General features: G+C 40.4%; 1 protein-coding gene across 11 annotated transcripts in view; it reads left to right on the forward strand.

Moving 5' to 3' along the window:
• Positions 1-25,129, forward strand: part of TTLL5 (tubulin tyrosine ligase like 5) — a 120,472-nt gene that overhangs the window by 13,029 nt on the left and 82,314 nt on the right. For all 11 annotated transcript variants that reach the window (XR_015804633.1, XR_015804634.1, XM_014890043.2 and 8 more), the window contains 7 exons: positions 9,185-9,286; positions 9,408-9,499; positions 11,543-11,650; positions 18,330-18,411; positions 19,307-19,368; positions 20,063-20,154; positions 23,010-23,051. Coding sequence is in view for 9 of the 11 variants with exons in the window: in XM_014890043.2 (XP_014745529.1) it covers positions 9,185-9,286; positions 9,408-9,499; positions 11,543-11,650; positions 18,330-18,411; positions 19,307-19,368; positions 20,063-20,154; positions 23,010-23,051 (580 nt within the window). In the remaining 2 variants the exon portion in view is untranslated. The remainder of the gene's footprint in view (positions 1-9,184; positions 9,287-9,407; positions 9,500-11,542; positions 11,651-18,329; positions 18,412-19,306; positions 19,369-20,062; positions 20,155-23,009; positions 23,052-25,129) is intronic.

A 25,129-nucleotide genomic window follows, 5' to 3' on the forward strand; every position in this document is an offset into this window, starting at 1 on the left:
CCATCTGTGGTGGCTGTACAGCTGGTATGTTCATGCTGCAAGTGCTGGCAGGCTCTCTGGAGGACAACGCTCAAGGTGAGCAGAGGCTGATAGAACTTCAGGTGGGCTGTTCTGTGTGGCCTCCAGATGGCACTAGTGGTCTTCAGTTGTAGCAATTTGCTTTCTCTCCATACCCTGCATTTGCAGATTCATTTGGTGAGAGGTAAAGAACCTAGAATTACTGGATGATGGCTTCCTATTTAGCTGTTTTGCCATTCATTTTACAGTGTGAGTTATGTGCTGGGAGAGAGCACTGTGTTGCCTCACATGGTGTAATGCTTTGGTTTAAAGCTGGGACAAAAGTTTCACTCTTCACGGGGAGAGAAATATTTTAACCTTGGGGAGTAGAAGTTGTTTTTAATGCTTTGCTTAAGGAAGAAAATCCCATGCTGCTTAAGGGTAGAAACAATTTCTAGCAGAAAACAGGGTGGTAATGTCAGGGCCTGGAATCAAAGGTGGTATAGAAGTAATCTAGGGTGAAAAATACTATCAGAACAAAGCAATCTGGTTTTGGAACCTCAGCTAGTGCTGTGGTGCACTGTGGTGACTTCCATGATTTGAATTTGCTTTCTAAAAGGTAGATAGTCTCTGAAGTGTAGTAAGGATGACCTAGCTTGGTGTTTTAATTTTTTTTCCCTTTTCTTAGTCTGTCTGAAAGGTCATGTTCCTCTCTGTGTTATGCTTTGCATATTCCAAGAGGAACCTGACTGTTTCAGTAAACTTGGTGGCCTCTACCAGTAAAGGAGTGCTATGAGGAAACCGTAAAATGTAATGATCTTTACAAGGAACAGACTTGGTATAAAAAACATTTGTGATGTTTGACTAGATATTTCCTTAGGCCTTGCTTCTTCTGGCACAGTTAGGCTTGTCATGACACGATCTAGAGTGGAATTTGAGGCTTCAGAGCTGAGGAGAAGTAAGAGGTTGTGAATCCAACATTTTTGTACCTTCCATTTCACTTTCCAAGTTTCATCTGAAGGAGAACGGAAGGGTTTGTACCCAGATGTGTGTAACAAAGTCTTCAACTGTTGTGCTGGAAATACTAAATAACTGTTTGGTTTGCCCCAGCCAAAGTTCTCTCTCTCTTTTTTATTATTTTTTTTTTAGTGTAGTTTTTCAGGAAGAGAATAATTTCAAAATGTTTGTGTTGGGGTTTTTTTTCTGTGGTTTTCTGGGATTTTTTTTTTTATTGTGGGTTTTTGGTTTTGTTTTGATTTTTGGGAGTTTTTTGTTTGTTTTGGGGTTTTTTTTCCTGTCTCTTCTCTAAAAGAATACCAAGTAGAACTTAGGAAGCACTGATGAGTAGGTTCCTTTTCTAGCTATTTCCATCCCACTCCCTGTGGAATAAGCTGTATAAGGGGACAGAGCCTCAAGTGAGCAGAGTCAACTCTAAGACTTCTGGAGAGTTATTAAGAGTGGTATCAGTGAAAGTGCTCTGTTTTTATCTTTTCTTACAATGCAACTTTTCTAGTTGTGCCTCCCTCGAACTCTGTCAAAACTCCTTGCATATTTTGTGCCTGATGGACCTCTAGAAAGAACGCTACTAATAGATTAATTTGGATATATTCAGTGATCTGTTTGGAGTGAGTGGGGTGGGGATTTTTTTCTCTTTCTTGGGGCTTGAAACAAGACTGAAACTGTGCATTAGGCATAAAGCAGCACTGAGTGACTTAAGATCCTCCTGTTGGATTGAAGAGTGTTTGAACACTTTTCTAGTACATAGTACAAAAAAATAAGTAGACACAATGTGCTGCCATACATCTGTTAAATTGGCAGATATTTAGTAACTTTGTACTGGAAAGGACAATTATAATCTAGGCTGGTTTTCTGTGATCACAGCCTGGAGAACTGTAGCTGGGACCTTTGCAGTGAAGGTATAGTTTTGGAAAATGAGGTGATCATGGCAAGCCTGGTCCAGGATTGCCAGAGAGTATAACTCTGTCATCTGATCATACATTAAAATCTTGGTAGTTTTATTTATCTGAGATTTCCAAAACAGGCAATGTAATGTATTTATTGACATATCTTTTATATCTTAGTTTGAATAAGAGGTACATTGTTGATAAACTACAGTCTTAATTATAAACTTTGACACGCTTTTCAAGGTGACTCAGCAAGTGCAGTTATGTGGGAGTCCCAAGGCTTCATTTAGAGCCAACTGCTGAATTGGTGGATTATGCTGGTTTTTGTAGGGGCATTCATGTAAGTAGAGAATAACAAGCCTGACTTGTGCCTGAAATACAGCTGAAGAGAACATAGAGCCAGGAATAGCTTGTACTGTTTGTGAGCCTTCCCTGTTTTGCTAGTTCTCTCTCCTGTCTAACTACGCTTCCTTCTGTGTGGGACAGAAAGGAGCCTGGTGGACCTCTCTTGCTTGGTGCCTACAGGCGTGATGAGTGCTTGACACATAGTGTGGGGAATTCATAGTGAAATGGCTCCTTCTTTTGGAGAGACTTCTCCATAGAGTACTTTGTCTCCTAAACCACATTTAGTAGACAACCCTATTTCTTAGCTTGAATAGCTGGAAAGGTCAGGAACTTGTCATTCAGATTTACCTTGAATTTGAAAAATAGATTTGAGAAAAAGAAGAAGCAAAACTGAGCTGAAACCCAAACATTCGTGCAAAAGGTCCAAGAAGCAGCAGCTTGGGGAGACTTTGCAGTGGGACACAAGGATTTGCTCTGGGGTTAGACTGCTGGGCTTCTCAGCACTGCCTCTAGCTGCCATACTGCCACCTGAGCTCACACCACTCAGCCTTGTCACACCCTTCCTTCAGCAGCCTCGCTTCCTAACTGACACTGGCTCCTCTGGGATATTCACCATTTCTGTGCTGATTCCTGTGGTTTCCAAAGATTTCAGGTATTTGCTTTGAGCCAAGGAATTCACATTAGCTCACGGGCTGTGCTTAGGCCAGAGCTGGCTGAGCCAGCTGCAGCAGCCCCATCCCACTTGCAGTAACCCCTGCCCAGCAGCCTCCACTCCTTAGGGAGTGCGACTCGTTTACTTCTGCATGGACACCTGGGATCTGGCTACAGCCACTTCAGTAGACATTGCTCTGTGCAGAAGCTATGGAGCAGTGTTATTCACTTGATGTACCTGTTGGGCTTCAGGCCAGTGGATAGATCATCAAGCCAGAAGGCTTTGTTGCTTCCTTACTTTTTAATGAAGATAATCAGATTCAGATCACTGAGGTGTGTAACTACGTGACCCTACTGTTGTGCTTAACAGACAGGCTGCTAAGCAGTTGTTAAAGCTGGTCAGCTCAGTTAAAGCTGCTGACAGTCTGAACAATAAAAGACTTGAGAATGTGAGAAACAGAACATGAGAGGTTCACCAAATCATAAACTAGCTTAGATCAGAAGGGATCTGATCCAACCCCCTGCTCAAGTGGAGCCATCTCGGTCTGGTTGCCCAGGACCATGTCCAGATGGCTTTTGAATATCTCTGAGGAGGGAGACTCCACAGCCTCTCTGGGCAACTTGTGTCAGTGCTTGGTTATCCTCATGGTGTTTTCTTGTGCTCTGAAGGTTCAAAACCCTGTTAATGGCAGTGCATAAATTGAAAACATTCAAATTTGTTATCAAAGGATTAAAAAAAGTCTTTATTTTCCCCCTGTTCCTGCAGACATCTGGTAAAACTGCTGCTGGATCTTGTTCTTTAACATAGAACTGCTTGAGTAATTTTATTCAGTTTTGATTAGAAAAACTGCCATCAGAGGTGTCACCAAAACTCCTTTTTATGTTTAGTAATTCCCTTATAAGCTTTAGCTCCTGTTCATACTCAATTGTTAATTGGCATATCAGGTGGATGCTGTGAAACATATTAATGCTGGAGGTACGGGGATTTTGATGGTCTTTAGACTTCTGTTTTCTGTCCTGTACTGTAAGGGAGCTATGTTCCCTAAACAAAGTGGCAGCTAATAGACTAACAGGGAGGCTAAAGTCTAATGCATGGGAAGGAATGAGGGAAAGTGACTCCAAGCATAAAACGTGATGAGCATGCTTGTAAAAGCACTACACGGATTATTTGCGGACATTCAAGCAGGAACTCTCTGTGCAGTCATGGAAAAGTCTATCATAATGTATGTTTTTTTGTAGAACTCATTGGAGAGAAGAGGGATTAAGTATTCTTTCCTTCTTCCCACTCCAGAGTCTTTTCCTTTCTTCTCTTCCTTTCCCAGGCTCTGACTAGATGCCTCAAATAAGCATTCCAGAGCTGTCAAGTTTCATGCAAAACCACGTAGCATTTTCAGTAAATATTTATGATCCCGTTTACATGTTTCTGAAATGACTTGCAAACTTTACCTTGTGGTTAATTCAGTTCCTGGAGCAGTTCTGGAGATAAGGCAAAGAGCATTGTACAATCCCTTGGGTACTGTCCTGCCTGGAACTGTGACAGTAAAAGGGTAGTTGTTTGAATTGAAGTGGTGTAGGGATGTGGGTAAAGGGCCAAAGTTTGGTGTGGTGGATTTGGGGATTTTTCAGTTTGAGCTCTGACATATTTTGTAGACAGGTGAGCAGGGAAAAAACTTGCATGGCTTTTGAGAAGAAGGTGACCTATTGCAAGTGGAGCTTAAGTGTGGTTATTAGGCTTTTAATGAATTCTTACAAGAAAGGGAAGGAAGACTGGAATCTATCAGTATCTGAATACCAGAGACGAAACTGAAGCGTGACAGGGAGGCAGAAAGCTGGGGTGTGTCTAGATGTTATACTCTTAGTCTGGAGTTCTGGAGTCTGAAGGAATTACTGGGGATTTTTCCCTTAATTTTCTTTTTGTGCTGCCCAGGCTACCTGTTGCTGCTACTGTCACTATTTTTCTTGCTTTTGATTGCTCTTTCTTCCTCTCTGATCCAAGACAAAGTACAGTCAGAGGGAAGGGAAATATGCTGTTGAGGAGGGTGAGCTGTGTAGCACAGTATAGTTGCTGGTATAGAGAATGGGTTGTTGCCTTCATCCTAGCTGGAATACGGCCCTGTGACTTAGCTGTGACCAGCTGAGACATGAGCAGATGTATCAGAACAGTGGAATGTATGAGTATCACTTCTCTATTCTAAGCTTTGAATTCAGAAATGAAGGGCATCTCCTCTGTCCTGCTGGGGAAAGAGAAGCTGCAGTGAAAAGGGAGGGAGGCTGCCAGGGCTGTTCCCAATATGATGGCAGCTACTTCTGCCTGGGAGGCTTTATTACGGGCAGCAGTTAGCATGGAAACTGAACAATGCACAGTCAACCTCAGTTTAAGCTTTCCTGTTCCCAGCTGTAAGTTTGGGGTAGAAGCTCTCCTATAATATTTCTACTTAGAGGCTTCAGAATCTATTCTTTTGTATACCGTATTAGAATGTGTCCTTAATTTTCTTAACTTAGCTCTTTCCTCAGACTTTAAAAGATTTATTAGAAGGGGAGAATCATTGAGAGAATGAGACTGCAGTAAGGCCAGAAAAACAAGTTAATGAAAGTGAATATATTTAGTATTGCTTGCAGTTCATTTTCAACAGTGAATACAAGCAGTACATAACATCAGGACATGGGAAGGAGCTTCCTGTATTCTTGCTACTGTGAACTGTGTTACCTACTGTGTAATACATATCTCAGAGATGACCTAGGTTAATGATGTCAGAGAGGACCATTACTCTTGCATCTTCTACTCCTGCACTCTCTCCAAGTACATTGGCAGGTGAAAGAAAGTTTAGTCTTTCAGCTTTGAAAACTGTGTTATAGAGAAAGCAAATCTGCTTTTTTCAGGCCACAACAGAGTGATATTCTTCTAATGGTGGATACAGAACAGACATCCATTCCTTTCTTGGCTACCTGCATATTATTTCACATTGTTAACAATAAGAACTACTGCTGGTTTAGATGAAGTGGGGACAGAAGAATGCACTGAAGTGGCAGAAAACCTTCCTGTCTGACTAATAGTGGAAAATCCTACCTTTTCCTAGGTTGTTTTATTTTTTTCCACTTGACAAGTCCTACAGGAAAATTCTATGTAAGAATTAAAAGCAGTGTGAATCTCACTCAGCCCACACGCATTTTAACAGCAATGCCTGTTAAGTGTGTTGGGTCTCTGCATTGCAAGGTCTATGGAGTAGTCCAGAACTTGGACAGGACAGGAAGAGATCACAGTGGGGAAAGTAACAGTTGCTTGAAGCAGAGTAAGAAGATATGGTGTTAGTAAGCAGAAGATAGTGTTTAGATGAGTTTCCCTTGATAAAATAGTCCTTTTTGGCTGAAGGTGGTCCTCCACGTGTGGACAGTCCAGCCTCTGGTTTAGGAGTACTCTTGGATTCCTGTCTGATTGCAGGCTCCCACATAACAGCATCCACGAGTAATGCTTTGGCTCAGAAACAGTCCTGTCCTGGCAGATGGTGATCTGGACTCACGTACTTGTGCCTTCATCACTCTTTGGCTGGATTATAGCAATGTGAGACACCTGGGCATGAAGCCTTTAGTGTTTAGAAGAATAGTTTATGCAGAATATTGCAGCATATGCTTGTGGTAAATTTTGTTACTAGGAAAACACAAGGCTTGCCCTTTATTTTCTGTCCCTGCTTAGCATATAGTTTTTGAATTGCTTTTAAGATCTTGGCCCTTATCTTTTAAGTAACATATATTCTATTCTTAGTAGTGGCCCAGAATGAAATTGGAAAATAACATTGACCTTAAATTAAGTAATCTTCTAAAAGATTGTAAGATTCCTCAAGAGTGTATTCTAGGTTTCAGGTTAATACCTAGAAAATTTTACAAGCATTGTTTTTCCATTTTTCACTATTACTGTGAGGCCTTTTCCTATGATCTTGGTTTCTCTAAAATAATGGTAAATTTCTGCTGAAGTGAGACATTGTGTAGCCTGCAAGTCTCTTGTCTTTTTTGGTGAGGACAAGTGTGGTAGATGAGCAGCATAGTTACTACAGGGGAAGAAGGATACAGTAAAGTATAGTCTGAAAAGCTGTGGAACTGTAGAGTACTGAAGGTAATTGTGACTAGTATTTCAGAGGTAGTAACACTCTTCCATCTCAAGCAAGCACAAAACACAAAAGTGTAAGGAGCGTGGGCTGTTTGCTAATATTGTACTTCTGATCTGTTACTGTTCTGACATCCAGAGGCTATTGATAGAAGCCCTAGAAATAGCTTGCATTTTCCATTTGCATGCTTGCACTTAGTGTGAGGCTGGTCAAGCCAGTTCTGGATAAATGTATTAAGCATTGGATTGTGTTGTTTAAAGTTTGGGCTTTTTTCATAGTAGATATGAGTAATTTTATGTTTTGGAGGTTTTTTGGTGCATTGCTGAAGTTGCCCATATGTTTTTCAAGATGATAGCATCCTAGTAAAACAGAAAGCTTAGGTACTGGGAGCTCTGGAACACAGTGAAATATCTTCTGAGTAGACAGTCCCCACGGAAATGTAAAATTCTGAGCATGGAACTCAGACCACCTAATAATTAAGGATGGTCTCTGTAAGAAGGAAGCTAGTGCAAGCATTTGAAGGTACAGAAATACTGTTGTTCAGAGTATTGTCTGTGTCTGCCAGGGGTTCCTGTTCTCATATTTGAGGATGAAAAATTATAAGCATAAGATGAAAAGCATGGTGAACCTAATTGCACTCTGCTTGGAAGTACCAAGGGAGACTTGAAATGGCTCTCTGATTGTGCTCAGTATCTTCTGGGATCTGGCTGAAAGTATATTTCAACAAATACTTCTAGTATGCTGCCAGTAAATGATTGTTAAGACTGAGATAATGAAATCATAAATAGGAACAAAATATATGACAGGGCTTTTGTCACTGTTTTCAAAACAGAAGTGTTAAATCCAGGAAACTTACAGTTAAACTGAAAAGAAATTCAAATACTTCAAGCTGTGGAAGTATGTGGAAAGAGGATCCAAACTTCCAAATGCTTTTGTTGCCAGCTGTTCTGACTTCATACACAGTTAAAGCTAAGAAAAATATAGTGCAAAATATTTTTCACTCTTTTAACCTTGCTACTTAAAAATAAGTTATATCGTGGGGGGCTTGTTTTCCCCCTGCTTCCACATGTGTGTTTAAGGATAAGTTTAAGCATTTTCATGGATTTGCTGGTATAGTTCTTATGGCAACAGGTATTTCTCAAAATGGCTACCAAGTGAGGGCAGTAGTGGCATCGTTTTAATTAAGAAATAAGGTTTTTGGTTTTTTGGCAGTTCTTTCCAAATGAAGGATTGTGGGTTGGTGGTTTGTTTTGTTTTGTTTTGGTTTTTGCTTTGTGTTTGTTTTTTTTGTTGGTTTTTTTTTCTTTTTTTGTTGTTTTTTGTGTGTGTAACTTGTTAGCTGTCTTTGCGTAGTTGAGCTTCTTCTGAACTATGGGAAATAATATGGGAAGGATGAAGAGAGATGACTATTAATGAAAAAAATTGGAGATGCATTCTTCTCTGAACATTATTTCATTGCATAACCAGATGATCCAACTTCCTCTCACTTTTCCATTTTTCCTGAATTCCTTTTTCCTGCATTGAGGCTTCTCCCATATCTACTCCCCTTTTTATGCAACTAACCCTGCTCTCTTTGGTATATACTCTTCCTCTTGCTGGGACTTCTTTGAATAGCATGTGTTTGACTCTCTCCTTATCCTTACTCCCCTTATCTCTTTTGAGACATTGGTATCTTAAGCTTTTGTGGTACAGGAGGATTGTCAGAGTGAAGGTGTTTTTTCTCTTGTTGATTTTTTGTTGTTGTTTGAGGATTTTTTGAACTGGAACATGCTTACTGTGACAAGCTATGGTGGTTATCAGTGGCTCATACTGGTCATTCTACCTACCAGATACTCTGGATTCTGCCCTCAATTTTTAAATATTTATTTTTCTCCAAAGTCTCAGCCTAAAATATGTATTGAATCAAGATTACACGTACTATAAGAAAATGATTGCAATTGGGCTCGATTACTGTTGTAGGTCCTTTCCAACTGCAACTATTCTATTACATTATTTTTTGTTCAATGTGTCCGTTGAGGATAAACTGTATTTTGTGTTTGATGAGGTCTCATTACATGCATTCTCTCCCTAGATGTTGCTATTGAGTGGTCTGTGTGGTAGTCTGTGATTTGTAGTGACATGCTTGCTGTATCCAGCAAGAATGGCACTTGTTCAAGAAACACTGTGAATTTTTATTCCTCTTTACAGATTTGCAACAGTGAGGTATGACCAGGCATCCAAGAATATTAAAAACCAGTTCATGCATCTGACCAACTATAGTGTCAACAAGAAGAGTGGAGATTATGTCAGGTACTTGGCTGGAAAATGGAACTTGTTCTTTAGACGTTGGGTCAATTTACCTGAGTTGATCTAATGCTCATCCATAGAGGTAGGTCGGTGGTGTCAATCTCCTTCTTTTATTTATTTTTAGCTGTGATGATCCTGAAGTAGAGGATTATGGAAACAAGTGGAGCATGAGTGCAATGCTGAGGTACTTAAAACAAGAGGGGAGAGACACTGCAGGTCAGTAAAAATCTTGTTCTTTTATTTCTTTGTTGGATCTTGATCATCTCACTAGTGTGAATTCTAAGAAGTCAGGGAAGAGCCCCAGTGAGTCCCATTTAGCACCAGAGCAGGGTGGAGGGAAGCATTGTTCCTTACTCATTAGAGCTGTGCATTTATTCCCTATCCCCAGAGATAAGGCCTAACCCCTTCCTTTTTGCAACTAGTATTCTGAGACTTTCTCAGGTTGTGTTTCTTAATATTTTACCTACATTTCCCATTTCTTAAGGTCATTCCATTCCTTCTAAAAGCTTCCCTCCCTCTACTGCTCCCATGGCCTGTTCAGTCTGATGAGTGACCAACCTCTGGACAACTGTGCCAGTTTGAATGACTCTTGGATGTGGTGTCATCTTTCCATGGCTCAGGTTTTTGCTGAGTGTTTTCATTTAGTCTGTATTTCATACAAAATAGCTCCCTCTTCCACACCTTTGCCAGGTCTGCTGGGAGTAACTGCATCTGTAGAGCAGAATCTGAGTATATCCTTTAAGGATAATTTACCTGTGATACTGAAACATCAGTAAAATTACTGACAGCAGCTATGGCCCATATTGCAAATGTTGCCAAGGAGCACTCGAATGTTGGAGAAAGGGGTTTGAATCTGGCTTTCAGATGGAAGTAGACTTTTTTTCCATCATGTGCGTGCATGGTTGTCCAATCCCTTGCACCGTATGTGTACAGCAAGCTGTGAATGTGTAGTTATTAATATTGATACATCTCTATGCCTCACCCCAATCTCAAATATAAAATATACACTTCAATAAATAAACTACTGAGCATTGCAAGCAGATTTCTTTAACTATCCATTACAAGACTTCTTGCACCTTTCTCTGATGCATCTGGTTCTGGTCATAGGGAGGCAGAATGCTGGCTGAAAAGTGCTGGCCTTGTCTGGGCTGGCAGGGTTTTTGTGCTCTGGATTGTTTATGTGTGCTGGGATGTTTCCATGCTGTGTTAGTTTTACTCAGTTGTTTTCTGGTACAGAAGTTCACATCTGAGTTTGCTTGCATGCTCTTTCTGTAATTGTTCAGGTCCCTGCATGTCATCATCTGAGCCTGAGAAATAGTAATTGTAGGCCTAAAGTAAACTCTCTAGTCAAGTGATTTCTAGAAGATACTCTTTGAAGGAGGGATTGCCAGATGTCTGTGTGGGTTTGCTTGTGCTCCCTTTGAAGGGTGGGGAAGGCTGTCCTTTCATCCTTACTAACTTCTGAGACTGTGACTCCAGTATTTGTTCATTTCTCCCTTCTCTCACTTCTCTATTGCTTGTCCTTGAAAACAAAACTAGCGTGGTGCTCTTTCCATCGCATGACTCATCCTAAGTCCAGTGTAGAATCCAGGTCTATGTCTAATGTGCATCTTTTCTTGCCCTTTGCTTCTTCTGTCTGCTTAGACTCCTGCTCCTGAGCTCTGTTCACAGGCTCGTGCAGGAGCTGGAGAGTGCTTTCTTACTGTGGGTTATCTGTAGGTCAGCAGTCGTGCAAATTTGAAAAGAGGAATTTTGGTGTGGGAACAGCTGCTTTAGAGGAAGGTGCAGTGTCACAGAACAGTTCTCTCATAAAAGTTCACAAGAAAAATTTTTATATCTCGGTGCTATATATCTGGGCTTATTCTTTGTTGTTTGAGGGCTTATCTCACTAACCCACTCTTTAACTCTTGTTTAATCCTTCCTCATACTCTGAGTGGGCAGTGGTCAGACTCCAGCTGACTTGTGCTGATGTGTTTGCCATATGTTTCTGCTTACCTGCACTGTACATATACTCACGTTTATCATTGTCGCATACTCATTTGTAAGTATTTTTGCACTAGGATACTTATGCATGTCTCTATAAGCTTAGGCTTGCATGGATTTTCAAGCATCATTGCTTTGCTATCCATAGGGTCTCATGTGCTTTGATTCACAAAGGTGTATCTCCATATGCATATTCTCACGCCATTCCAGATATTATGTGTTACCTCACAATCTACTTTTTTTCCTTTTTTCTCCTCTCACCTCCCCTTCTTGCAGCACTGATGGCCAGCGTGGAGGACCTGATTATCAAGACTTTAGTTTCTGCTGAGCTGTCCATTGCCTCAGCTTGTAAAAGTTTTCTTTCACATCGTGGGAGCTGTTTTGGTAAGACACTGGGGACATCTTTGTTGATTACTGTTTGGAATGCCTATTGAGTGCTGTTTGGAACTTCCAGCTTTGTCATGCTACAGAGATGTGTGCATTCCCTAGTGCTAAGGAGCTGGGCACTGTTTTGGTGGTTTTCGTTTGTTGGTTTTTTTCCTCAGCATAAACATCGGTGAGGCCAGGGGGCATCGAATCTTAGTTCACCCTGTGCTGCTGATGAGAGTCTCATGCAAAAAAATGAAAATAGGATGATGAAAAGGGGCTGGAAAGGGAACTTGGGGAAGCGCCGGAAAGTTGGTGATTTACTAGTGGTCTTGCAGAGTAGCTGTGGGTGATTAGACACGTTTTTAGAGCATTTTTTGTTTTCTCTGGAGCCATCTAGCAGTGCAGTTTTGGTGCGTGCCGCGCGGGGGCGGCCGAGGCCGCTCCTGGCAGGAGCCGCAGGCACAGCTATGTGCTGGCAAGGGGATCGTGGAGCTCGCTGCCAGCACATGCTGGGACCGGCTCCAGAAAGCAGCGGCTGGTACCACAGTGTGCCTTCTCCCACTTTCCAGTGGCTGCTTCCCAACCTTCCCTAAAGAGGCCTCCTCCTGCTTCTCGCCGTCCTTCACTCATGTGGATGTGTGCACGAAGATGAAGTCTCAGTCTGTGTTTGAGCCAAAGGCCAAGCTCAGCTTAGGCTATCCTATGTTTTAAGTATTGGAACTTATATTTGAACTAGCTGTGACAGGTCAAATCCGTTTATGTTATCTTTGGGTCGAACTTAGATATTGACAATTCTGCAGCTTTCAATACTCCAGCATAAATGTATCTTTGGATATTTGGGGGTGATAAGACAGTCAGGCATCAAGGAGCCATGACTGATAGGTTGTTTAGTTACCTCCCAAAATTATCTGGCTCTCCCACCATAGTTTCTCCTGACTGACTCTGATGCCTGTGTTCGAAGTTGGAGGACCTGGTCCTGCATGGAGATTTATGAGTTAGATAATAGTCTCAGTGAAATGACACTTTATTGGCTAGTTGAAAAAAAGACACATCAAAACCACTTTAGCTGCCTCTTTTTTTGGCTTCTCCCTTTTCCTTCCTCGGTTGTGTTTCTAGAGTTGTGTATATGGAAACTAATGTTCCGTATGTACTTTCTGCTGGGCCTGGCTCTGAGGTTATCCCACTTCCTGCTGCCTCCCCAGGGCTGCACTAACCACCCTCTCAGATGCTCCCCCACAAATAAACTGTTTTGTTCCGTTTATTTCAGTGTAAACATAAATTAAGAGCTTCCCAGGAAAGAGAGCTTAAGTAGGAGCCATACTGCTTCCCTAGGGAGACTTAGGCATTTCCAGAGCTTAGTACTCTCTGCCACCTTCCCCCACAATTAAGTGGTGGTCCTTGTCTCAAGGATTTGAACTTCCATCATGCTACGTGGTTCATTTGTCATCTGTGTGTCCTGTTCTGACGCTTTTTGGTTGTACAACTTTTAGCCTTGTTGTAAATATTCAGTTTTCTAGCTGGAAGTGTTCATGATGGTTCAGTTCATAGCTGTTAGCATGAAGGAGAAAACTGGGAATGAAGATTTCAAGGCAGCATGTAGAGTCTCAGACAAGAGCCTTTCTTTTTTTTTTTTTGCCTGTTGTTCTGAGCTGTGAACAATGAAACTGAGTGTGTGTCATGGGAGGGCTGATCATGTGAAAAGTATCTCAGATTTCAGAAACCTTTATCTGAATTTCAGATGCAGAGATGGGTATTGTTTGGAAAACTTCTAAAAAATATAACTAAGTTGTATTCTAGTCTAGTGTTTGTAATGCTGTTATAGGGAATAGTACTCCTGTACAATTGCCATTATCTTCATGAAAATAAACCACAAGTACTTAACTTGTCCAGATGAGGTTGCCCACTTTAATTCTCTAATAGTTTAGTGCTGTAGTGGTCCTTCAGTTCTTTCACAAGTAAGTGTTTTTATGTGTAATATACTTGTTTCCTGGATTTAAAGGAAGAGAATTTATTAATGGCTTCTTCATTTTCTAAGACTGGTGAGACAGGCTGATTCCTGCTACCAATGCATGCCTAGAAGGAGAGAGTGCTAGGTCAGGATGGTCCTTTTTCTAATGTCAAAATGGAGTGCTGGTGACAGTTTATATAAAGAGTGTAGTGAGTTCCATTTTGGCCAAGTAATGGGGGCTATTTACTACATTCAAGTAATAATCAGTTTTCAAAGGACTTGAGATGCTCGGTTTTGTTCTTCTGAAGGGCATCACAGAAGCACTGCAATTACTACATGATTTTGTTGCCTTGTTCATGCACTGTTATTAACGAAGTGATCCCAGACCTCTCTTTTGTTCTTTGTGATTAGCTAATAATTTTTATGTAAAACTAAGCTCCCAGTAAAAATTGTTGTAACCAGTAAGTAACTCCAGAGGAGGGCATGCTGCATCTCTCCAAATCACTGCACTGTTCTGAAGCTGGTCATCAGCTGAGTTGATGGTTGCCTCTGGAGCCTTCTTTAAGAGCACAACAGATTTTGCACTTATTTGAGGGATGTGACATCTCAGTGTGGGAACAGGAGGTACAATAGGGCTGCATATGCCCAAGCTGATTACAGACTGCATTTTTCTCCCTTCTGAAGGAAGCACTTCTGGGTAGGCTAGAAAAAGCAGTAAGGCCTGCTTTCAGGCAGAATGAAAAATCTCCCTGTGGGATGGTTTAGTAGGGTATGAAATGAAGGTGGCTGGGTGTTAGCCATTTTCTGTGCTCACTGAAATGTGAGCTTAAAGAAGCAACAGATTGAAGTCCTCTTGTTTCATTTATGTTCTACTAAACCCAGCTGTGACACTGTTGAGCTTGAGGGCGGTGGATAGGGATGTGCTAATCACCTCTTTCTGGAACGCTGATAGGATACAAGGAAGTAGAATAAAGCTGCATCAGGAGAAGTTCAGGTGGAATGTTAGGAAAAGATTCCTCACAGAGAGGGTGATCATTCACTGGAAACAGGCTCCCCAGGGAAGTGAGCCCAGCACAAATCCTGTCAGAATTCGAGGAGCATCTGGATGATCCCTTAGGCCATATGATTTAGTCTAAGGTAGTCGTGTGAGGAGCAGGAGGTGGGCTCAGTGATCCTTCCAACTCAAGTTGTTCTCTGACTCTATGTATGTACCTTAAAATTAATCCGCTTTTGAAGACTTCTATTGAGGACATGAATAATTGTCCTTCAGGCTTCAGTAGGAGTCAAGAAGGTTCTCTGCAGAGAAATGTTCTTGTGAGTGATGGGCTTTCTCTGGTTACCTAGAGAGCAGAAGATGCCTCAGAGGAAGGCAGTCACACATTTGGCCGAGCTAGCGTGACAAACTATGGCTTCATCTCATGAAGTAGAAAAGAAAACCAACCTGTAGAATAATTTTGTCCCCTCTTGTTGGGTCCTTTTCGGTAATAACATTGAGATAAAACCTTTCTCTGTTGAATTAAAGTTCTCTTAAAAAGGGAATTAAACCTTAATATAAGAACAGAAAGAGTAGAAAGGAAAAATGGGAGATGAATTTTAGTGGCAAAATTTCCTTGTGTTAGAAATGCCTGTAAATATGCACCTACATAAAACCAGGAGATGGATTTTTATTGCAATATCAAAAGAGTTATGTGCTGTGCAATTTTTCTCGCATTGTTTGTGTCCCTTCATAACTTCAGGTTGTGTCCATTGAATTGTAGAGTATGTACTTTACAGCAAAACCTTTTTTTTTTCTCCAAGGAACAAGCTGAAAAGAAATATCAGTATTACCATGACTCTTTAGGAACTGAGCTTATTCATACTATGCAAAATAATGAAAAATTTGTTTATGCTACTCTGCTATCACTTGTGACTTGGTTTCTATACTTAAAAAGTATAACAAATTGTTTGGGGATATTTTGTAAAAGAGAGTGTCGGTGCTGTCTTGGAGAAGATTATGAAATAAACTTGGAATACATGGGAGCTTACCAGAACCAAAAAGCCTGAGACTATCTCTCTAGCCTTTGTTTTAGTCATAGATAATGTTATTGGCAAAAAAATCTCTGGCTGAACTGTTGCTGTTAGACTGCACTCTGAAGTTAGGCCTTCTTTTGGGAGGATGGGAAGCTCGGTCAGCAGTGACTTCTCTATGGGGATTAGAGGAGGAAGAGGAAGGCTGTTCCTGTGGAGTCTTGGAAACAGTTGGTATCTCCTGATATAATTCCTGTCTTTAGCAAACTGCAGGGGTAAACATGTTTTTGTGGATTCTAGTAGCAAGAGAAGGCCCTATGGAAACTTGATATCTCAGTTTCTTTTGTTCTTCCTTAGTAACAATAGTGCACTAGATGGCTTGTTCTGAACCTACTATTTCCACAGTGTGAGGCATGTTTTGCTCTTTCAGTTGTTCACTTTGCTCTCTTTGCAGAGGGGAATGGCAGCCTTGCTGCAGTTGGTAATTGCAGAGGATATACTTTTGATTATCCTATGCTCGTGTGACTCCACATCTTTGTCCTGCCTATGTATTTATTTTTTCAAGTGGTAGTGGAGTTCCACAGTGGAAAGGATACTACGACTACTGTGTTTTATCTAGGAAGTACATTTTCCAAATGTGAAAGAAGGCCAGCAAGATATTTCTGGGTAAGCTTCTGACTGTTGAGCAGATCTAAGCCCTGTGTGGAATCTGTGAGACTTGATTCAATTGCCAGGACATGGACATTATATAGCCTCTGAGGTAGCAGAGACATCTGTCTAAGGCTTGTAGATATGGCTCAGAATACGTGAAACTTAGGGCATTATGGAGCAGCAGTGGCGACTTCCTAGGAGACCCTAAGTCATGGCAAGTGGCTTTAGAATAGTGTTAAACAATGGAATTGAGTCAACAGGGATACCCTGAAGAGCTGTCCTAATAAATAAGGCAGACACAAGGGAAAGGAATGTGAAGCTCCAGCAGCATGGCTAGAGCTAGTTGAGGTCGAAAGGTTTCCCATGTGTATTTGAAAGAGTGGACAGAATGAGTAACTGGGTGGGAAAGATGGAGCTTTAAAGAGCAAGCAATTTGCAAGAGAATTGTGTGGGAGAGGAGGACAAAGTCAGAGGAGCCAAAATACTAGGAAAGGGCCTCTGAGGGGCCAAGGAAGGGAATGGCCAGCAGCAAAAGAAGCAAGAGCTAGTCAAAACAAAATGTGCTGCTTCCTGACTGGGACTGGGAGGTTGCAGACCAGCAGCTGCTGCAGGCCCACTCATTGCTTCTCTGCCTTGGGCATGAGCTGCTGAGTTTTCTGTGCTGTTAATAGTCATGAGTCTTCACCAAATCTGAGATTGTGTTTTGAAATAATGTATTAAAGTCATCAGAAGTTTCTCCTGGTCAAAATGCTTTGCTAATGTTTACACTTATAATCCCCACCTTCTCCTTTACCCTCTACTGCAGCCATTCCTTTCTGGGGAGCAAGACAGCAAAATGTAAATTCAGCCTCACTTCTTTGGAGTGAACCAACTCTAACTCTCTGTTGTTTTGTTTCCCATTCAATGTCTGGCTACAGACTCCAGAAGAGTGAGCAGGCAATGCTTATTCTTCTACCATTTCCCCCCTTCCTCCCCCCGCAGTCCAGCTCATTAACCTCCCATTATAAGCTACATGAGCTTTTGCACAGCTGTCTGCATAGGAGGATCTTGTCAAGCAGTCCAGCTCCCCAGAGCCAGCATCACCGTCAGGCAGGCAACAAAAGGCCAGGGCCAGAATTCAAGGAAAGAAACATGGCAAAGAAGTTCTCCTGTTTTTATTTCAGGCACTAGGGACCTGGTTAATTCCATGAAAACACTTCTCTGCCAGTACCCTGTTTTGTGGTGGTTTAAAAAAATTGCTTAACTTGCCCTGATGATTAAGTCTGTTTCTTAATGCTGGATGAAGTTGCATTATTGCCAGTTTCTGATTTACAGTCATCTTTGTGTAGCATCCTTCTTGCAACTCTTTCCAAACTAGAGAAAACATGTATGGAGAGTGAAATAGTAAAGTTAGATTTGGAATGGGAAGCTGGCTTCAATCTGACCTGTGTAGAGCAGAACACATCTAGCAGATGTAATATGTTATGAATGTTTTAGAAACTAAGGAAAAAATATTTCTGTTGTGGTTTGCTGCAAAGTGGCAACCTGTCAATAAGCTAAAAAGTTATGGGAGGTTGTCCATGTAGATGGAGTTGCTGAGGAGAAGTCTGCTGTAACCCCACGGGGATATTGCAGAAAACATACAGGAATAATTGAAAAGAAGCTGATGCTTGTAGGAAGCAAGATTTTCTCTAGCTGACTGGAACAATGAATAAAGGGATTAAAAAGGAGAATGAAGTTTTATCGTTTCCAGGATCCAGTGGAAGAAGTAGATTGAACCTGCTATGCTTGTCAATTCTATGTGGAAGCAAATAGAGTTCTGTGTGAAATACAGCTTGTGGGCAGTAAAGAGTTTTTAAATTTTCTATATAATACTTTCCTAATATTTTTGTTCCCCTCTTTCCCCCACAGGCAGAATATATTTAAGTTTTATTCTGGGGAAGTGAAAATTACCACTTGAGGAATGTTATTATTTGTTCATCCTTAGGAAATTTACTGGATTTAACATACATAATTTAGATATAAATGACTTGGTAGAGACTAATGTTGGACCTTACCTGAATGCTTAAAGATGCAGTAAGGTGAACTTAGTGTCTGCTGTGTTTTCAGAGCTATATGGTTTTGATGTCCTTATCGATGACACTCTGAAACCCTGGCTGTTGGAAGTGAATCTGTCCCCATCATTGGCCTGGTAAGTGATTCCCAGTTTAATATGAGGCAGGGGCTGTTACTGGAGATAGTTGTCCTTGAAACTTGTGGTCCTAGGAGGGCATGATTTCATAATCCCTGCAGATCTTGTTCCACAGCTGATTGTCAGAGAGGATGCTCATTTGCTTTTTTCCCTTTGGATAAACAAACTTATTGCAGCAATTGGGTTTGAAAGAGCCCAGTTGGGATTCCATTTGCTTTTTAATTATTTCTCTTCTGTCATCATTGTTAACACTTCATAATCTCTCATCATAGATGAATTTTGGAGCTCTGTCAGACTATTGTGTTTGGTTTCAGTCTTCTTGGCTGATAGAAGCTTTAAGATTCTGGAGTCCAAGCAGAGTTCAATCAGTTACCCTTTACTTGAGTACATAGAGGAGTTCTTGGGGTCAGTCTAGTACACTTAATCAGAAAAATTCTAAAGAGTAAGTGTTGCCTTGGCCCTTATGCTGACCCTCGTACTCTAATGGAAATTGAGGGTTTATTTTTGTAGGTCTCTCAGCTATGATTTTAAGCTATGATTTTAAGCATAGTTAAGTGTGATTTTTAAGAATTCTACAACATCAACTTTTATCTACTTCTTGAAATGTAACATACATACTTTCAAAGAAAATGTTTCTAGCCCTAAGGAGAGTTTAAACAAAGCTGTTTGTATCTGCATTAGGATCCGAAAAGCTTTGGAAAAAGGATAAACAGATTAATCCATTGCTCTCTGATCTTTACCTATATGTGTGAAAATCAACTAGTTTTCTTCTTGTTTTTGCCTGTTTTAAGAGGGCAAAGAAACTGTATTGGGAGATATATTGAATACTGATGCATTCTTCTCATTCAGTGCCAGAGAAATAATTCCTATTATCCTCTGTTGCATGTGGGGACAGTGATGCTCCTTTGGACCTGAAGATCAAAGCTAGCATGCTCTCAGATATGTTCACTCTTGTAGGTGAGTAAAACAAAAAACCAAATATCCTTCAATCTTTCCGTCATTTAGAGCCAGTAAAAGCTAGATTTATGAGCTGCATAATACTAGATGAGTATATAGACGTAAATTCTAGTTTAAGGAGGACAGCTCTATTTAGCATTGAGAAATGATATATGGACATTTCAACTTCAGAATGATTATCTGTGACGCTTAGGTGGTTTTAAAGGTCCCTAATTTGGTATTTGAAGACACTGCTGTCTCTTTAGATTCCAGAGTTAGTATTCATGCATTTTTTTAGGTTGAATGTGTGGGTTTTGGTTGGGTTACTAGAATTGGAGTACTGTCTAGAGTACAGTGTCCCTTGCATCTCGATTTAGTTGCTTAATGCAATTTGCCTCAATAGTGAAAGAAATAGAATTGTCATCAGGTACCCTGCTCAGCTGTTTAAAAAAACAAGTCTATCTCTGTGCTGCTATTCAGTAAGCCATTTATTGATTTAAGTACTTGGTCTTGAAGCAAGTTTTTGTTCAAAAAAATGTGATGCAATTACAGTTTAGGATTAAAGAAAGCAAGGTATAAAAAAGAAAGGCATCCTTATTGGTCCTTGGGCGGGGACAAGGTGGTCATGTGTAGACTGAGTGTGATCAGGAATGCTAGATTTATATTTCAGGGTTTGTCTGTCTTAAAGTTCTCATGTGGCTCTTGGTGTCCGTAGGCTTTGTATGCCAGGATCCAGGCCAGCGGTCAAGCCGGGCCACTTACCATTCATCTGAATCTGTCAGAAGAAATCCATACCAGAAGCTGCAGGTAGGTGACTTTGACAAGCCCTGGCTGAGGAGCGTAGGACAAAGTCATTGTCACTGAATTTTACTCACAGGTGTGAGAGGCAGTGAGCGAGATGATCTGGATTTCTGGCATAACTATGGAAGATGACATTTTTAACTGTGGGAGTGGAGAGGCATGGAAACATATTGTCCAAGGAGTTTGTGGACTCTGTATCCCTGGGTGTGTTCAAGACCGGGCTGGATGAGGCTTTGAGCACCCTGGTTTAGTGGAAGCTTCCCTGCCCACGGCGGGGGAGTTGGATCTAGATGACCTTTAAGGTCTTTCCAACCCAAACCATTCTGTGGTTCTCAGACTCAGGGAATACACCTGAATTCTGGGCTGTTCAACCAATTTGATTTTGTTGTGGACAAGCTTCCAGAAACCTAGAGCTTTATGAATGTCTCCAAAACCTCCTTGTAGGTGAACAACTTCTTGGATTTGGAGTTTAAGGCTTCATTGCCATTCTCTTTTGGAATCTCACTTTCTTTCCCATGGATCAGTGACTTGCTGTGACTGCCCCATACCTTTTCTGTTGAGGTAGTGCTTTCTCAGCACTGTAATGTTGAAGGGCAGTTGTTCTCTTATCTTTTTGTCTATGAAACAGATTCCATAAATATCTGTGGAAATGGAGCATTCACAAAAGGCAGGGAGATCTGTTACATCACTTGGACTTTCAACTCATTTCTCCTCAGGCAAATAGGCAGACAGTGTTCTCTGACATCTCTGCAGCTATGGTGCTGTGATGGACATGCAGCATGACTGTGTAGCTCAAGTTAGGAAATGACAACATTAGGAACATTTTTGTTCAATGACAGTGTATCAAGACACTGTCCATTTTGGTATAGGGAAAACTCACAGAAATTGCAGTATTTTGTCTCTTGTAAAACTCAGAGTCTTTAGTCACTGTGAGAGAGGTGAATATCTGGTAAAATGGGATTTGAGTATCTTTAGGATGCACGTTGGAGTCTGAAACTTCTAAGACAAATATAATAGTGCTTTAAATGCGGTTTCCTCTGACTGTGTAGGTGCTGTTTGTAGCAGAGAAAAAGTACATGAGGTAAATTAGGAACCATTCCAAAAAAAGTACCCTTTTTTTCTTAGAGTAATGTGATCCTGATGATTTGACAAAATTATACAAGGCAGTCTCAGAAAATGATGCTGTTGTAAAGCATTGAATTTTAAGGAGGCTTTCAACTTTGTTTTACTTAACAAATACCCACACAGAGATGTAAGGCTGGCCAGTTGAAAAGTGCAAAAGTGCAAAGATTTGTATCACAGTACATTGGTTATGAAAAAAAATTAAGGTGTTTCCTCTAACCTGTGTTTAACAGGAACAGGTTTCTAATCCAGTGATAGAGTTTTACAACATTTTTAAAAGTACCTAAGTGGAAATCCTGTGGCTAAATAGGTGTTTAGGTATTTCCGTGGTTCCAGAATGTTTTAGCTTGTTCTTTGCTTGAATACATTTTAGCTCAGATTTTTGGATTTTTTATACCTGTTCCAATTCTCTGTTGCAAAGGATATATGTAATCTCTTTTGTTTTTTCCTAGCTCCTTCATGATGTCTTAAGTTTTGATCATTCACATAGGCCATTTTTAATCATTATAAAAGTTGTTGTTTGGAAAAGAACTGTTGCTCTTGAGAGTTTTCTTGAATAACTATCTTGAGATGGTTGCTCTTTTTTCTGAGCTTCACCAGACTGGACTGCAGGTTTCTTGTGCAATTTCTCTGGTTTGACTCTTTGAGCATTTCACCCTCTAGGGAAATGGACAATTTAGCTGCTTCCTTTGTAACTTCTTGTTGGTTCGGGTTGGAGCTCTTTCAATTAATCATAAACAATGAAGAGACCTTGATCTGTTTTGAACAGACCAACTTTAGAGAAGAACTTGTCAGTAGCGCAGCTAGAAATGATAGATAAGTCTCCTGAGAATCCTTTCTTACACCATTTGCTCCTCATGTGGGTGTTGGAGAGGAGGAAGACAGCCTGAGTACCACTGAAGAAGAAAAATCTCAACTCCAATGATGATTGTTTTCTTTTGAACCTGTACCTGTCCTTAAACTGGTTTTACTTGTAGGCCTGATAACAGATAAGTAATACAGGGTAAATCTGAACATTCTAATATTTCTACACATGTGTTAGAATGTTAAATAGTATCTTGTTTCTTCACAAGAACTGGAATAATGTTGAGATAATTAAATGAAATTGCTTGCAAAATTAAGGAATTTTTACTTTTTTCCCCCCTCTTCTGGTTCTGTGAACAATTTTACTTGATAGCATCTGTTTCTCCTTGATGCATAGCTATTAAATATTTTTATATGGGTGACTTATTTTACAAAATTACACATTTTGGTCATTACAGTTGAGTTCAGTGTGCTTTTGAAAACCATATGTCCAGATGCATTCTGCACAGTTGAGCACATCTGAGGTTAGAATGAGTACTGTGTTTGGAATGGGGATAGGATACATTTGTGCAGGATATGAGGAAGATCAAACTAAGATGATATAAGAGGTTAGCTTTATCTCTGGACTTCAGTTATCATAGAATGGTTGAGACTGGAAAGTACCTTAAAGATTATCAAATTCCAACCCCACTGCAATGGACAGGGACACCCCCCCCCATTAGACCAGGTTGTTCCAAGCCCCATCCAGTTGTCTCTGAACAGTTCCAGGGCTGGGGCATCCACAGCTTCTCTGACCAACATGTTCCGGTGCCTCACCACCCTTTGCTTAAGTATAAGTTTTGTTTAAGGCACTTGCCAGTCCTCAACAACTTGGGCAGGGATCATAGTGTCTTGGAGAACACAAGATTTTTATTCTCTTTGTGTGTCTCTTGCAGCGTTCTGTGTCTGCACAGTCACAAACAGCAAATAGCAGATTGGTAAGTTCCTTTCAGCTCCCATCACCTGTGTAAGTGCTACAGTTTCAAATGTTACTGTGTACAATGGTTTTGGCATAATTAGTCACCAAATATATTTTATAGTTAGAGTAGCCTGGGACAAGGGCAGAGGGGTGAGAGGGAAGTCAACATGAGGGGGTGGCACCAGCATGTTTCCATGTGGCAAAAACAAATGTTGAAAAAAGTATTTACAATCATTTCTGGCTTAAAAAAAAAGTAGGTGAAGCGTGCTGAGAGTCAAGGTCAGCTGATCAAATCGCTCAAAGTTTTTAAAACTACAAGTCTGAATGATAAGGTAAGCACAGGAGAATTTATACAAACAAAATTCAGGTGGCCCTACAAGAGAAGTAATCATTTTCTGTGAGACAGTCTTCTGAAAAGTACCGCAAAAATTTGAGCATGAACTTGGTCAAAATAGATGCAGAGAAAAGAAAGATTTCTTAAAGGTAATGGAAAAATATGGTACTGTTGTTGGTTTGAGAGTGATCTATCTTTTAAATCTTCTATTTGTCACTCCTCTTGCAAGCCATATAGACAAATCAATATTAGCTTGCAATTCTAAGCACCTGGCCATGTGGGGACATGTTAGGCATTATTTTTCTGCTGGCCTTCCTGCACAAATGTAGTGGGAATTATTCTCTCTTTTTTTTAATGGGGTTTCCCCATCAGGAAGGGAACATAGGACAGATGGAATCATCTTGAGAACCTAATTCAGTCTATTCATTGCTTTTTGTCATTCTGAGTAAGTTTAGCTGAGGCTCAGAGGAAAGAGTCTTAGTGAATAACAAGGTTTCATAGAGAATAGGAAGGATCTTTGTGCCAGCTGCTGTCAGTGCTTATTAAATTAGAATAATAATTTGGGAACCAAGGATACTTGCAGAGTTTGGAGATATACCAGAGTGGTTGGATTTAGCTATGCTTTTATAGATAAAGCTGGGTCAAAGAGGAAACAAGATCTTAGTGAAGCTGGAGACATTTCTGTGCTTCAGCCAGATATTCTGTAGTGAAATGTGGAAAAAAACTGTTTGTGCAGGAAGTCCAGCAAAGACAGAGTTTTCATTAGTATTTTGACAGCAATGTAGTTTTGTTCTCAGGGAGGAGTCAGAGCTGCCAATACATAGACATATGTTTACTGTTTATAATCAACAAAATCATCTATGTTGTATTGAGACAATGGAGATGATTTCATTGAAGTGTTTCCTTAGTAAAGCAGATAATTTAATAGGATGAAGAATTTCCTGTAATACTTTTGAGCAGCAGTTCTCACATGATGATGGATTGTTATGCTAGTGCCAGGAAATGGTTTTTAAGAAAAGCTTACCTATCAGATTTTAGAGAAAGTTGTTAAGCAAAGTTTTTGAGCTGTTTTGAAATGGAAGAAAGCTGAGAAAGAAAGACTAAAAGTCTTTCAACTCAATGCCATTTACAGCATCAAGCAAACCTGTTTTATTTCTGGCATTTTTATTTCTTCTGCAGATGTTTGTGTCTCCTGCCTTCTCATCCAGATTGTCTTGTTTTCTCTTTCTAATCAGTTTTAGTTAGGCTTAAAAAAATGTTTCAGCTGGTACCTGCTATGTCTGTTTTATCTTTGGATTTTACTGTGCCAATCATTGCAGTATAACCTATTCTAGTGCAATGCCTGTTGCTTTTGCTGTTGCTTCATCTACAGATTCTGAATAGCTGCTTGCCATTTCTAATGAAACGGAGAGAATGGAATTCAATTCCCATAGTCTTTACAAATAAAGATGCATCCTGATCTTGCCATGGATTTTTTTTGTATCTGAGCAGTATGGGATATTCCCCTGGACTTATCCACCTTAAGGTTTCTGTCATGTTTTTCTCTTCTTTCTAGATTAAGGCTCTCTGTGCATTCTTTGCTCAGCATAGAGCTAAAAGAAACTTTGAGTTTAGTATAAATGCTTTAGACCTTCTCAGTAGACTCTTTTAGTGCTGTTTTTACAGAGGTATTTTATCTAAACTGAGCCTAAGACCATCTTAAATGTACTCGAGAACAAGTTCAAAGATTTCTGTCTTGCTTGGATTTTAAAATTTTATAATCC

The sequence above is a fragment of the Sturnus vulgaris genome, chromosome 6 (genome assembly GCF_052056855.1).
Source record: "Sturnus vulgaris isolate bStuVul1 chromosome 6, bStuVul1.hap1, whole genome shotgun sequence".
NCBI classification, from domain to species: domain Eukaryota; kingdom Metazoa; phylum Chordata; class Aves; order Passeriformes; family Sturnidae; genus Sturnus; species Sturnus vulgaris.